The sequence below is a fragment of the Erpetoichthys calabaricus genome, chromosome 4 (assembly GCF_900747795.2).
Source record: "Erpetoichthys calabaricus chromosome 4, fErpCal1.3, whole genome shotgun sequence".
NCBI classification, from domain to species: Eukaryota; Metazoa; Chordata; class Cladistia; order Polypteriformes; family Polypteridae; genus Erpetoichthys; species Erpetoichthys calabaricus.
In genome coordinates, this window is record NC_041397.2 from 262,214,243 (window position 1) to 262,229,321 (window position 15,079).

The window sequence follows — 15,079 nt, forward strand, 5'->3', positions numbered from 1 at the left end:
GGCAGTTTTGAGTAATATAGCTGAAGGTCCATGTCACAATACCCTGTTGCAGTAGAATTCCATGTCAAATTTAGATGGCTGTTGCAGCCACAGTTAATCACTGATCGACTTTCTTTTGAGAATATTGTCACACTTAGGTCATACAATTGCACAGATTCATTCAGGTTTTCAAGAAACATTAACTTTATTCGTAAACAGCATAATAAAGTAGAGGATGTCTGGGGGAGAAGAGAGACAAGGCAATGAGACACAAGGACAGCTGCTGTACAGGTTTTTAAATGTTCGAAGCACTGCGTGAGATGCAGATCACGCAACATGGGAGCAGCAGCAAGCCAGCAGCAGCTAATGGAGCATAGAGGAGGTAAAAAACTGTATTTGTTCACATTGTATCACCATTTAAGAGGGGGTTTCGGAGGAGCGACCGCGTCTTCTAGGGGTGCATTCAGCCCGCCTCTCCTCATATATTTTGTTAAAATATATGGCATATCATAACTGTTGTGTTTAAATGGCAGATCTCTCATTGGCAAAATATGAAATAAGAAAGGAAAAAACAAAATAACAGTATTAAAACTTCACTTGAAATCTTGTCTCTAATATTTTGCAGTTAGTGTAAGAAAATTGACAAAAATTGCATATTGCAAAGTTAACTTAAATTAACATATTTCTAGATCACAATATAAAAGCAAAATAGCAGAACACATACATTTTCAAGCCTGTTTAATTGAATTAAAGGGCAAGGCAAAAAAGAAATCTGGATGGAACCCTATGCCATATACAGTATATGGTACATTTGATTATTAAGTACATTTTTGTTTATCATACATTTTATTTTTAAGCTTTATCTTTTTCAGAATTGGGTATGTACTTTAATCAATGCTGCACAGTCCCTTAAGCCATTAAAGCATTAAGCTGGAAAGTATGGCCTAAACATATATGACATTGTATTGAATGATTGTTAATACAAAGCACAATATAAAAAGTTTGCCAAACTTTTCTTTTTGCTAACAATACAAAGAAAGGCTCAGATAGCATTTCTTGGAAGCAACTCAGGATTTTGTGATTTGTGGTGTTTCCATAAGCAACTTCAAATTAAATGTGCAAGGCCTTTGAAAGGAGGGAACATACAACAGTGGACTAGCATTATCTTTATTCTAGGAACTCACATTTCTATAGATTACAATAGGCAGAGAACATTGCTGTTCTGTAAAATGTCAAAAGTGAAAGGAGGAAAAGGGGAAAATATACAATATAGCAATGGTGCTTAAGTTATAAACTCAAGGTCACATAAAAAAAACAAACAAACAAAACAATAAAATCTTAAAATAGTACTGTGCTTCTACACACCATAACTAGTGTAGCCTGGAGCTTTTAGAGTCTGAAAGCCCAAAAAGGTCAATATCAACCTGAAATATGTATTTTAACACGATCAGTGAAGCACAGAGACAGATACAAATATAAATCAATCCAAGACAATCACAAATGTACTGATTAATAGGAGGAAAATGTTGCTTTTCTTTTTCTGGCTAGAATACCACTGCCCTTTCTTAAATAATGTAGATGTGTTCAACCTACTGTATAGAACATTATCAAAACTATCTAACTGAAATCAATTAAAAATAATGACTGCAGCATTGGAAGTGACAATACTGAAGGTCACATTTAAAGTTGAGGCTAGTTTGATAGTGGTGTATTCCCCACAACAACAACACCATGAAAAATGTATTTCTTGTATAGCCCAGAATCACACAAGGAATGCCTCAATGGGCTTTAACAGGCCATGTTTCTTCACAGCCTTGACTGCCTAAGAAGACAAGTAAAAACTCCCAAAATAAAAACCTTGTAGAGAAAAAAAAATTCTATGAAAAGAGAGAGAGAGACCCCCTTCAGGGTGTCAAAAATGGGGTAAATACAACAGACAAAACAGAATACAAGTAATCCTCTTCACAGAGCTACTCGGAGATGGCCAATCTATTATTGCTGCCTCTGAAATACAACAGCAGAAACTTCTTTGTTCTTGCGCAGCACTCTTCAGTCCTCAATTGCAGGCGCCAAGCACCGTGACAACAAACAAGGCAAAATGCAAGTTTACTCTACAGCTTTTAGTATGTAAATGATGTTAAATATGAAAAGAGTTCAAATTACTTTTATGCCCAATCCTATCCATCCATCCATTATCCAACCCGCTATATCCTAACTACAGGGTCACAGGGGTCTGCTGGAGCCAATCCCAGCCAACACAGGGCATAAGGCAGGAAACAAACCCCAGGCAGGGCGCCAGCCCACCGCAGGGCACGCACACACAGACAAACACAAGCACACACTAGGGATAATTTAGAATCGCCAATGCACCTAACCTGCATGTCTTTGGACTGTGGGAGGAAACCAGAGCACCCTGAGGAAACCCACGCAGACACGGGGGGAACATGCAAACTCCATGCAGGGAGGACCCCGGGAAGTGAACCCGGATCTCCTAACTGTGAGGCAGCAGCGCTACCCACTGCGCCACCATGCCGCCCGGCCAATCTTATCTGACTGAAAATCAAGAGTTTGTTAGTCTTGGCAACAGCTGGTTCAGCTCACACAAGGAGTTCCTCAGAACTCTATCCTCAGCCCTACAAGGCCCCCCTTGTCCATATTATTTGTACCTTTGGACTGAGTTATCATTTTTATGTGTATTTCAGTATTAAAAGTGAAAGTGCCATAGATTCTTCTCAGCTCACAACTTGCCTCAGTGAAATTATAACCTTAATAATAATAATTAATTCTTTGCATTTATATAGCGCTTTTCTCACTACTCGAAGTGCTTAGCAATTGCAGGTTAAGGACCTTGCTCAAGGGCCCAACAGAGCAGAGTCCCTTTTGGGATTTACAGGATTCAAACTGGCAACCTTCTGATTGCCAGTGCAGATCCCTACCCTCAGAGCCACCACTCCGCCTTAGTTGAATATAACTCTTTAAAATTAAACTAACAAAACCGTGGGCATGTTAATTGGCACTAAGGCTCAGCTTAAGAAAATGAGCTCCGTTTCAATAACCCTTGGTGATGATATCATCACACCTTCTTCTGGTAGGAATTCTAAGTGCCATTTTTCATTCTTCCCTGTCTTATTCTACTGGCTTAAATCACATTAAGAAACTTTCTTCCTTCAATCATGTTTGCTTATTCCTCCCCTTTTCTGATGGTGAGAAAGTTGTCCACGCTTTTATTACATCCCTCATCGACTACTGTAATCCCCTTCTGATAAGTACCCCTTCTAGTCTATTGTCATAGGTCCAGTTTGTTCAAAGCTTTGTTCCAAGGGCTCTTATATACTGTAGGCCCACAATCGCAAGCAGATAATACCCATGTTGCTGTGCCTTCACAGGCTCCTGGTGTCTTACAGAACTGAGTATAAAATTCTGTAAAATAGTCAGGCTCTTAGACCTCCTTGTACTTCTTATCCTTGCCATTGGTATTACTTGAACCCAGACCCAGATTCACTCCGATGTTCCATCTGCAAAGGTACCAGAGAGCAGCAACTACCACCCAATGAAAACAGATCAAATTTTCTTCCATAGTTTTCATAGTAAAGTTAGAACAGATGTTGAAAAAACACTTGCCAATGTACTAATAATAAACACTTTAAAAACACCCTGAAGGATCAGTTCTACGGATATTCCAATTGCTGTACAGAGCACCTTGTAAATGTCAATATTAACTTTTTTTTAGTCCTTTAACAACTTTTATGTGTCATAGTTGACCACTTTTTCCCCAAAACACATCAAAACTGTCTCATCAAATACCATTATTAAGCATGTACCACTATTAGGAGCTGTTAACCCTATAATGAACGAGGCCCTGACTGTTTGCCATTTTATTTCTGAGCCACTTTTATAAAGATTAAATGATCAGTGTGATGCCACATGCCAGAGCCTGCCCCTGTGCTCAGATGCCCGCCAAAGTGTGAGCACACTAATCACCACAGCAATAATCAGACAACAGTTGTACTATCCTGGAAGTCCATGTGTTATTAGAAGATAGCAAGCCAAAAAAAGAAAGGATAACATTTACACAAAAATCAGAAAAAAATGAATTCAGCAGTTATAAGTCACTGGCTAACAGTTTAAGTGCTGCAATCTCACTTGGATCATTTTAGTTAGTTCCTCACCCTAACGTTCATTATTGCTTTCCAGTATCGCTTTCTTTCATCTTGCACAGAAAATGCCAATGATTTGGATTTATAGACTGCTTTTCACCAGCAATTTATTTTAATAGTTGTCATCCATCTTATATGTTGAACTGAGTCAATAGGTGTGTCGTTAACGCTGCCATTTTCAGTAGTGGCTCAGAAGCAAGCTGCATTGATATTGTAAATATTCAAGATTGGCCAGTTTGTGCATTTTCCAAACCACACATCCATTTCAAGGTCACAGGAAGCTGGCAGTGATCAATGCAATACTGGGTGCAAGTGGGAACAAACTGCAGTTGGAGCTCCATTACATTATTTTCTGAACCTAACTTACAGTAGATAGATACTTTATTAATCCCAAGGGGAAATTCACATACACCAGCAGCAGCATACTGATAAAAAACAATATTAAATTAAAGAGTAATACAAATGCAGGTATAACAGATAGTAACTTTGTATAATGTTAACGTTTACCCCAAATCCCCCCCCCCCCCCCTCCCCGGTTAGAATTGAAGAGTTGCATAGTGTGGGGGAGGAATGATCTTCTCAGTCTGTCGCTGAAGCTGCTCCTCTGTCTGGAGATGATACTGTTTAGTGGATGCAGTGGATTCTCCATGATTGACAGGAGTCTGCTCAGCGCCCATTGCTCTGCCACGAATGTCAAACTGTCCAGCTCCATGCCTACAATAGAGCCTGCCTTCCTCACCAGTTTGTCCAGGCGTGAGGTGTCCCTCTTCTTTATGGTGCCCCCCCAGCACACCACCGAGTAGAAGAGGGCGCTCGCCACAACTATCTGTTAGAACATCTTGCTGCATCTTATTGCAGAAGTTGAAAGATGCCAGCCTTCTAAGGAAGTATAGATGGCTCTGTCCTCTCTTGCACAGAGCATCAGTATTGGCAGTCCAGTCCAATTTATCATCCAGCTGCACTCCCAGGTATTTATAGGTCCGCACCCTCTGCACACAGTCACCTCTGATGATCACGGGGTCCATGAGGGGCCTGGTCCTCCAGTATGAAGGCCAGGAGCACTAGAGCCTACTACAGCAACTTATGGTGCAAGGCAGATAGCAAACAACCTGGATAGATAGTTATTCTTATACATGGCACATTTATGCATATATTATCTCTTACTTGTATTGGCCAAATCGATGACATCACTTCCGGTGTCCATTCACCCGGACCCGACTCTTCCTGCCAGAAGCAGTTAAATGCAATGGAGCTGGCATCTTGGGGCAGTCAAGAGTTAGACTCACGTCTGAAAAGGCATTTGTACAAGGCATTTTGTTTTTGTTTGTTTGTTTCAATTACAGTATATGGGGTTTTCCTGTGGGTGCACCAAAACTTTGTGTCTTTATCTCTCTTTACAATATATATTATAAAAAATTATTGTAATTCTGTATACAAAAGTGGACTGAATATTGGGGGGACCAGATAGGAACCCCATTTAATAACAAAAGTGAAAGCAAATGAAAGATTTGCAAAATGCTGGACGTCATGGGTCCTTGTAAGCTCCTAGCTCAACAGTTTTTTTTTTCTTCATGGGGTTCTGCTTTTGAAATGAGCGGGGTCCAAAGTTGGCAGCGATTTCAAGCTCCATGGCTGTTTAAATTGCTCCGGGAACAGAACAGCCATTTCTGCTAAAGGTGCACTGAAAGAGATGTTATTACCTTTCCTGGGACCTGAGCTATGTTTTGTAGGGAAGATGGAAGAGGTGATTAGTAATTGCTTTTGCTCTTTTCCCTGTGGTTGATGTTTTTGCCTAAGTTGTGCCGTTTTGATGTTCCCTATTTAGTAAAATGAAAACAAAAACAAATACATGAGGGTTGGAGTCCTGGACAATGCACCTTTTAACTTTGATACAAAAAGCTAATGAAACAAAGCATGATTATGCTGAACAAAAGATTTAGTGTGGTGCTGTGTAAAAGGAAAAACAAAAAAAATGTAGGTGTCTGAGCTCTGTTGTCTTTGGAAGTTGGTCCACAAGTGAGCACAAACTTCCAGTGAGGGGTTCGTTTATATAAGGCTGCAACTGGAAAGGGTGTGACTTCGTAGATGAATGAAGTGACGTCATTGGTCTTTCAGAGATTTTCCCTCCTCCATTCTAAGGAGACAGAGAGTACAAAAGTTAGTGGTGGTGTCATACTCATTTCCCGCCCTGTATTGACACAGCAGAAACCCATAAAACACTCTCCATGGCCTCTTGTCTGACAATATACAGTTGATTGCAGAAATTTACATCAACAACAGCAGCAGCATTTATTTATATAGCATATTTTCATACAAAAAGTAGCTCAAAGTGCTTTACATAATGAAGAAAAGAAAAATAAAAGACAAAATAAGAAATTAAAAAAGGCAACATTAGTTAACATAGAAAAGGAGTAAGGTCCGATGGCCAGGGTGGACAGAAAAAACAAATAAAAACTCCAGAAAGCTGGAGAAAAAAATAAAATCTGTAGGGGTTCCAGGCCACGAGACCGCCCAGTCCCCTCTGGGCATTCTACCTAACATAAATGAAATAGTCCTCTTTATAGTTAGGGTTCTCATGGAGTCACTTGATGCTGATGGTCATACAGACTTCTGGCTTTTAATCCATCCATCATTTTTGGAACATCATGGTACTTAGAGTAGATGGTGGTGGCACAATCATACATACACTATACATACACATACACTATATACACTATAATTCTTTAAAACTCATTTAATAATTCCTCCACGGATTTTACACTAACAAACTATAAATTTGGCATATCGTTTAAGACAACTACTTTGTGCAGGGCAGAAGTAATTTTTTCCAACCATGTTCGCATAGAGGCTAGGAGCATGTGCTGATACAGCTCATTGCCGCACCCACCACATGACAGATCAATTTAGGATCCTCAGATTAGGACCCAAGTGCAGCCGTGCAATGGGTGACATCTCAGCACCACACTAGTTCAGATGGAATGGAACCAGAGTGAGGTTTTTTATGGTGGCTGGAGTGTCAATTCTGCCACCAACCCCCAGGTTTTTCCCTGCAGGTTGGAGGGCCTACTTGCAGGGCTGGTGCAGATTAACATCATACCCAGGACGAAGCAATTGCAGGTTAAGGGCCTTGCTCAGGGGCCCAACAGAGTAGAGTCCCTTTGGGCGTTTACGGGATTTGAACCGGCAACCTTCTGATTACCAGTGCAGATCCCTACCTCAGAGCCACCACTCCACCCGTGTTCGCAGACAGAATAAAAATAAAGGTAATTTCATAAAAATACAGAGAGGTCACATGACATTCTTACCACATTGGTGTATTTGACTCATATTAAAATCTGTTTACATTGAAATGTGATTTTTGCATCTCATTTCTGGCCCAAAGTCACTAAAGCAAAAGATTGTTGTGTACTGATTTGCTTTTGTTTTGCTTGAGCCTAGTAAATGGAGTGCCACCGTATTCGTATTGCTGACAATAAATGACCTACAGCTTTATACTCTGTCCTTGAACATACAGTAAAGGGATGGATGGGTTCAGTGCTTTTGCAACAAAATGAAAGCAAGAGTGGCTTCAGGTACATCTTACTTGGGTTACGAAAGGAGATTTTTATTTCATTAGGAAAAGGTCAGGAATATCATCCTTCTATTATAATAAAAAAAAATCCTGGGGCGAGACTTTTTAGCCTGGGACAAGACTGGACTTTCTCAGAGAGACACTTTCATGTCCCGAGAGATGAGACTTTGTGCCAAGATATTCAACCACGCCCGGGGCCGGAAATAAAAGACAAAGAGTAGATGACAAAGTAGAACATCGTAAAGAATTCAAAAACGTTGGCGCAATAACACATGCAGAGCAAGTTAGAGATAATGAAAGTACTAAAATTCAAAAGTCTCAAAAAAAAAATGATAGTAAAGATTGCATTAGCGCAAACAAGTGGAAATTATTACTTATTACTTACTACTTGAAATAACGGAACAGCGGAAAGAAATCAAACTGTAAGTGAGAGACTTGTAGATCGTCTAATTCATGATGCCACGCATAGTGGAGGCCGGGGGGATTGGCGAGCGAAACTAGCCCCCTAGTTTTAAAAGAAAAAAACATAAGTTGTTCAGTCTGTCCTGCTTTGTCTTTGCCTATGAAAAACCCAATAAATAGTGTGCTGGAATTCATAAAAATGGTTAAGGAAACAACTTTATCTTGAGTTTTGATTAATATGTACTGTGTGTAGGGCCGTGATCAAAGATGAGTATGCTTGAGAGAGACTGCCTGCCTGAGGAGATGTAAGAACAATAGGAACTTCTCAGACTCTGTAAACAAATGTCAGAACAGTAAAAAAGTAATCCTTTTGGTTTTGATTATTTGTAAAGCCTAGGTAACCAATCAAATGAGAACAGATACCCACCATTTACTTTGAGAACTTTAAGTAGTAACTTTAAGCAGCCGCATCTTGAAGATCATCCTGAAACAAACAGAATCCAGTGTAGCTGAGACACCCAAGGGTCAAACTGAATCACCCAATGCTGCTGATGTTTGCGTAGTGTGTTAAAATCACGTGACATTCCTTTACATTTAGTATTACTGTTAAGAGATGATGGGAGCTTTAAATAAGATTTTTGATTGATTAAACTGTGTTTCTTTGTCTCTGAATATAACATCATCCATTTATTTATTACTGTGTTTTTTGGTGATCACCTTTCTGCTCTATTTTTAAAATAAACATCTCATACTTGCCGTGACCCTCACCACGAAAACCAGTTTGAGAAGATGAGATGAGTATCTAATACAAATTCTTAACCTCTACTGTTTGTTTTTTTTTTTCTCTCTCTGCAGGCAAAGTGAGTGTTTTAGAAAGTGTTGGCTCAGTGGTCCGTGTTGCTGTGGAAACATCAGAACTGCAAGTTGAGGTGGAGCTCATACCCACCGTGGAGCTGTTGAACTGCTGGCCAAAAAGAGCACGATGGCCCCGATTTTTTAAACGCTGGCCCTCTAAAGAAAAAGCAAGATGCATTAAGGTAGCAAAACTTTTTTTGTTTTTACTTTTGATTTTGTTCCTCAGGTTTCCTTTATGTGAACAAGAAATTAGGCAAATGTTAGACATCTCAGAACAGAAGTGATTTCTTTGAAATAAAGACTTCTATCAGGAAAGTGTTGCTATTTAATAATGACTTGACATACAGCATGCTGTTTTCTTACCTTCCCCTTAGCACCAAAAAATACAAATTGAATTCCGGCTTAGAAACAAGAAAATAGTATGTCATAAATATGCACAGTTTGAAGATAGGCATGATTTTACTTAAAGTTTGTAGATGACTTCTTTTAGATTACTTTTAGATTCTCATAAAGCCTCGTAGTATTTTATTTATTTGTCATGTCTGAAAAACCATTCTGTTATTTCACTACGGAATCATTAAAGACAATACTTAAATGGTGCTGTCTCCACCCTTTGCATGGACAGCTCTGTACTTTACTGTACTTTAGATGGTCCTTGGAAGGGCAGAGCTATAACATAATTTCAGTTCATCGGAATTTAAGTTTAATTCAAAGACCACAATCCATTTTCATTAATTTTTAAGATAATTTTTAATTTCCATACGTTTTTGGTTTTGACAATCTATTTAACACTCTAAGGGACTTGATATTGCTGTTTTAATACTATTGTAATAATGAAAGCAGCACCCAGAATTTCGTTATACCTGAAATAATAAAACTGGAATTCAAAAATCTATTGAAATGGTGTGTATTTACCAATGCACACACACAAGAGAAGAACAGAAGTGATACACAGTATGATTCAAGATAAAGAAAAACAAAAGCAAAATCCTATTGCTCCTCTGTCTGTAAAGGTTGTGCTGTCTTTGTCTGGTGTGGTATGTGATGGAGGTCATGGATAAACTGGTGACCCAGCTGGGGTGGGTTGAAGGACTGACTGCAGAATGTGACACGCCATGCCTCTTTAATAATATTGGATACATTTTTAATAGCTATTTATAGCTTGGCACTTGCTCCCTGGAATTATGTTCTTTATTGATGCAGAACAGACTTGAACCATACACATACCTTTAGTAACCATGGCGGAAATAATCCGACAAGAGCAATATGGTACAAAAACACATATATGTATTTAACTTGCTTTACACCCAAAAGAATGCAATGCTGGATAGTACATATCCATGGCAGGAAAGAAGCCAATGGAACGTATAGCTGTCATTCAGTTTTCAATGTGGGGATGCTGCCAGCTATGCAAACTTCCAGTAGGGCAGAGAGAAACATTTGGTTGGCTTCTCACTTGCACACACTGGCGTATTTACATATTTGCCAGGTATGGGCAACTTTCAACAGAGCCGTCCATGTTACATTTGGACTATGCCTAAATAACACCTTCTCCTGGGTTCTACAGTCAGTAGCCGTTGGTCACTCTGGCCATATATTGATATCAGCAAATGTCAGCATTTTAAAATAGCCTGCCTGGATTGTCTTTCACTTGTTTCTGTCCTTCTTCCTAGCCAGTTTCATCCTGTCAGCTGGTGTGTGTGGCTTCAATAATCTTTTATAAAATAATTTGTTAGTAATAAACCTTACAGATCACAGTGGCACACTTAAAACCTTTGCCTACATAGCTCTATGTTGATTATATAAATAGTTATGAGAGATAAAATGTACTTACCTTGTGTTTGACGAATAGTGTTCAAAGGAGGGTTGGTGATGCAAAGGTGCTCACTGGCGTTCAGTTTCCATTGGCGGATCACATGCTGCCCTGGAGGCTAATGGGTCAGCAGAGTTCTCAGGGATGAATCGATAGACCAACACTGAGGCAGTTGTCAAGTGCTACAAAGAAAGGCACAGCACATTTAATTTCGATGCAGGCATACACATTTTGCAAGTTCTTTGTGTAGTTTAAAAAAAGATTAGATTTACTGACCAACAGAAGTAAATGAGATACGTTCAACTGCATGACTGCATGCAAACATGACAGGGATGAATTTATTCACCTGATTAGCGCTTGGAGATTTGGTGGAAGTCCTTGAGTCTTCAATAATTTTTTTAACCTGGAAGTTGAATGGTAGGATTGGCCTGGTAGAAAATGCTGGCCATATAAAACTGATGTGCATTCCTTTTAGAGGTCGTCTTTTCATCTTCTTTGGACTTTCTCTTTCGCATTGAGAAATCATTAATTTAAGCTAGAATGTCTGCCCCTAGTGTCATGGGATAATATTGCCCTGTTTCACACAGCCTTCTGTTCTTTCTCATTGGGTTTTGTAGGTCTCCTTTGGGGATACCCAGGACAGTTATAGGGCTTAACCCCCTTTCCCATGCTGGCATGTTGAATTGCATACCTGCTACTAGTGTGGGTTTTTCATCTGTGCTGTATGATCTTGATAAGCCCTCTTCTTATCCTCTGCCACCTTTTAGTCCAGGGATCTCAAACTTTGGTCCTGGAGGGCCCCAGTGGCTGCAGGTTTTCATTCTAACCCTTTTCTTAATTAGTGGCCTGTTTTGCTGCTAATTAACTTCTTTTGAATTCATTTTAATTGACTTGTTTTTTAAGATTTGTTCGCCGGAATTTCTTCCTCATTTCTCAGAATTGCTTCATTTCTTTCCTTAAACAGAAATGAAATGTGAAGTGAGTGAACCAACAGAAGACCAACTAAGTCAGGTCCTCAAACTCCAACCAATCTCACCCCAACCAGTTGCTTAATTAGGCGCCGAGTCTTGTTGTTAATTAAAACCGCTGTTTAATTCCATGGCTTGTTGCTGCTCTCATTGTGCAATAGCAGACATTTCCGAAATTGTTTATTTGTTTCTTTACTTTTCTAAGAGCACTGTTAAAATGTTTTGGGAACCTGAGCAGATCAGCATTCCTGAGACTGTCATCTTTCTTTATTTTCAGATATTGTATGATGGACACAGTTTGCTGGTCATGTTTTGGCTCGTTTTTGTATCTCATTATTATTTGGCAGCTAATTAAGGAAAAAGAAACAATGAAGGGGTCTGAGTCTTCGAGAGCAAGTCAATTAAAATTAATTCAAAAGAAGTTAATTAGCAGCAAAAACAGGTCACTAATTAAGAAAAGGGTTGCAATGAAAACCTGCAGTCACTGCGGCCCTCCAGGACCGGAGTTTGAGATCCCTGCTTTAGTCTATGGCCACCCCTTCTCACCAAGAAAGCATGTCACATTATAGGAAGTAAATTGATTTTCTTTATATCATGGTTATTTTGCTCACTCAATGAAGGGTGACAGAAACTTCCCAATCTAACCAACCATATACAGGTATGTAAATATTTGAGATCAGTACGTAGGTTCTCTTCTTGTTCTCAGGTTTGTACACAGAATTTATTAATTAAGAATTAAAAAGTAAAATGTGTCAATTCAACCTGCTTGTTACTACTTTGCTGATATTATGGTTGTCTAAAGACTGGGAGGTTTTCTGTAAATTTTGTGTAATACTAAGCAAAACAGTTAATCTCTCTCTCTTTCTTTCTGTTTATAAATATATAAATAAATTTTGAATTATCAATATCTAGGAGTTAAAAAAAAAATCCCTGCAATAAAAAAATGAACTACCCCAAAATTTCAGAAATGCTTTGGCTGAATTGATTGAAATTTATTGACATTATAGGAAAAAGAAAATTAGTCAAGTCACGTTTCTTTTTAATTTGTTGATATTTGTCGATAAAAATACTGTGCAGAGTTAGCTATTGTAAAGCGTCACATCCTTTTGTCAGCAGAGTACTAAGAAGGAATCGCACAGACAAATGGGTCTGCTGTTTTATGGAAATGAAGGCTGCTAGCAGATGTAAAGTGTAAAGACAAAAGTTTGGCAAAGCTCAAAGAAGATGTGCATAGCAGGTTGGATCCTTCGATGCATACAGTACAGTACTCCCTTATTCTGTTGGCTGTTTATTACTCCTTGCAATGAAGTATAAAATACACACAAATTCAAAGGGGGGTGTCCCCCATTGATTGTCGACTACACTTTGATTTTAGTTACGCTTATAAACATGCAGTATATGTCAAAGAATGGGTCGGGGATGAGTAGCCCTCTGTGGTGAAATACATAAAACATTGCAGAGAACTGGGGTGTACCCTTGAAGGTCACACAGCGATGGTGCTGCTATGGTCTGGTTCACAAAGCAGAAACAGGAAATTGCTGGTACACTTTAAGCTCTGGGTACAAACTGGGAGTGATGGCATGCCTTAGTAAATTTAAATGCTTGCACAGCTCAGTAAAAAGTGTATAATATTGTTTCCTTTCACCTGAACTTCTCTGTGCAAAGCTTAAAATGTTCAATTCATTGCATAGGCCATGTAAATGTTTAGCTTCTAAACGTCAATGCGGTATGTAATAAGTTAAATGAAACTACGACTCGGTGTATATTGATTTTGACCTAAACCCTCCAAAGCGGTACTTCCCAAACTCAGCTGAGGGGACCCACTGTGGCAGCAGGTTTTTGTTCCAACCAGCTTTTGTTTTTAATTTGTCTCCTAGCTAATTAAATTTGCTGTTATTTCCCAGTTTCTGTGTTTTTGGGTGAATGTAGAAATTGCAAAGCTAAGTTTGGTAAATTTGTATTCAAATGCACCAAGCAGTTATATCAGGATAATATACTTTTATTTGATTTTACATCTTAACAATATTTTCATTCTGTTTTTCCAGGTGTTCTGATTATTCAATCCAGTATTTATTAATTAGTGGGTCTCATGCTGAAGTGGTTATAGCCTTTCATCATTCAGTGTTGCTTGCCCGGGTGTCTGCTCTGCTTGTTTTTAATTGTCATTATTAGAATACAGTGAAGGGAGCAACTGACACAGAAAAATGGTAAAAAAAAAAAGAAAAAAAAAGTGAGTTAAGCATTTAAAGATGTAGCAAAAACAAAAAATATTTCTAATTTTTTTTATAAATGTAAAAGTCATACTGCTGTGCTTTTCTGAATGCAGAATAAGAGAAGAGGAAAAAAGGCCAGCCAATTAAATGAGATAATTCATTATCAATTATCATCACTGTCTGAGTGATCTAACTTTACAAAAACAAAGAGGTTTCCAATTGTCACATTTTTATACAACTGCTTAGCATGTCCTTTGGGTCCGGTTTGGCCCACCATTAACTATAATGGATATTTAAAATGCTTTATTTGTTCACAACCCATAAAAACATCCTAAATGTCATCTGTTCTAAGAATTAGGATAATCAGTAATGTGGGGTAAGATGGTCAATCAATATAAAAAGATCCTAAGGTACAGCATTGGGTCAACATATGAAGACTTTGTGAGGATTAAAAGTAGACTACACTTCTGCAAAATAATATTTATCACAAGAGCTCATGTTTTCTATGCAGACCTTAACTTCATGGATGTTCCAACTGCAGAAACTACCAAATAAAAAGTCTATTTAAAAACAGAGACTGTGATGGATTCAAACAATGGATTCAAAGAAGTTACTTTTTTAAGAGATTGGATCTTTTGAAAATGTATATCCACTACAGCCTTTCTTGAGTGAGTCGAAAAGCCATGCTAATTGCATAGAATGCTTCAAATAGAGAAAAGTCCTTCATTAATTTCTAGTAACACACTCAACAAAGGCCTTCTGTGAATATACAGTATGCTATAAATCTTAGGCTTCACATTCAATTTAATTTAACTTCACATTTCTTTAATCCCTACATGCTGTTAACCTGCTTCTTGTTATCCTTTTCGATTATAATTGTTACTTTGTTGGGTGGTAATGAGGAAAAGCCTACTTAGGCTATGGTGTTTTGCTGGAGAAGTCTTAAAGCTCTTAGCAAGGTTGTTTCTAATTATATTTTGCATCCCTATCTGGAAGGAAATTTAAATCATTTCAAGTATGTTAGTGTCTAAGATTTATGCAAGGCGATGCCCTTGGCAGCCTGTGAGCTCATTCATTGAACAATAAAAAAAAACATATAAAACATGGAAGAAAAAAGGTCA

The 15,079-nt window shown here is 38.5% G+C and overlaps 1 protein-coding gene across 1 annotated transcript in view; it reads left to right on the top strand.

The window, feature by feature from the left end:
- The window catches only part of mab21l3 (mab-21-like 3), a 97,169-nt gene that overhangs the window by 33,188 nt on the left and 48,902 nt on the right, over positions 1–15,079 (top strand). The window contains exon 5 of the mRNA XM_051926286.1: positions 8,965–9,146. Within this exon, the coding sequence (XP_051782246.1) occupies positions 8,965–9,146 (182 nt within the window). The remainder of the gene's footprint in view (positions 1–8,964; positions 9,147–15,079) is intronic.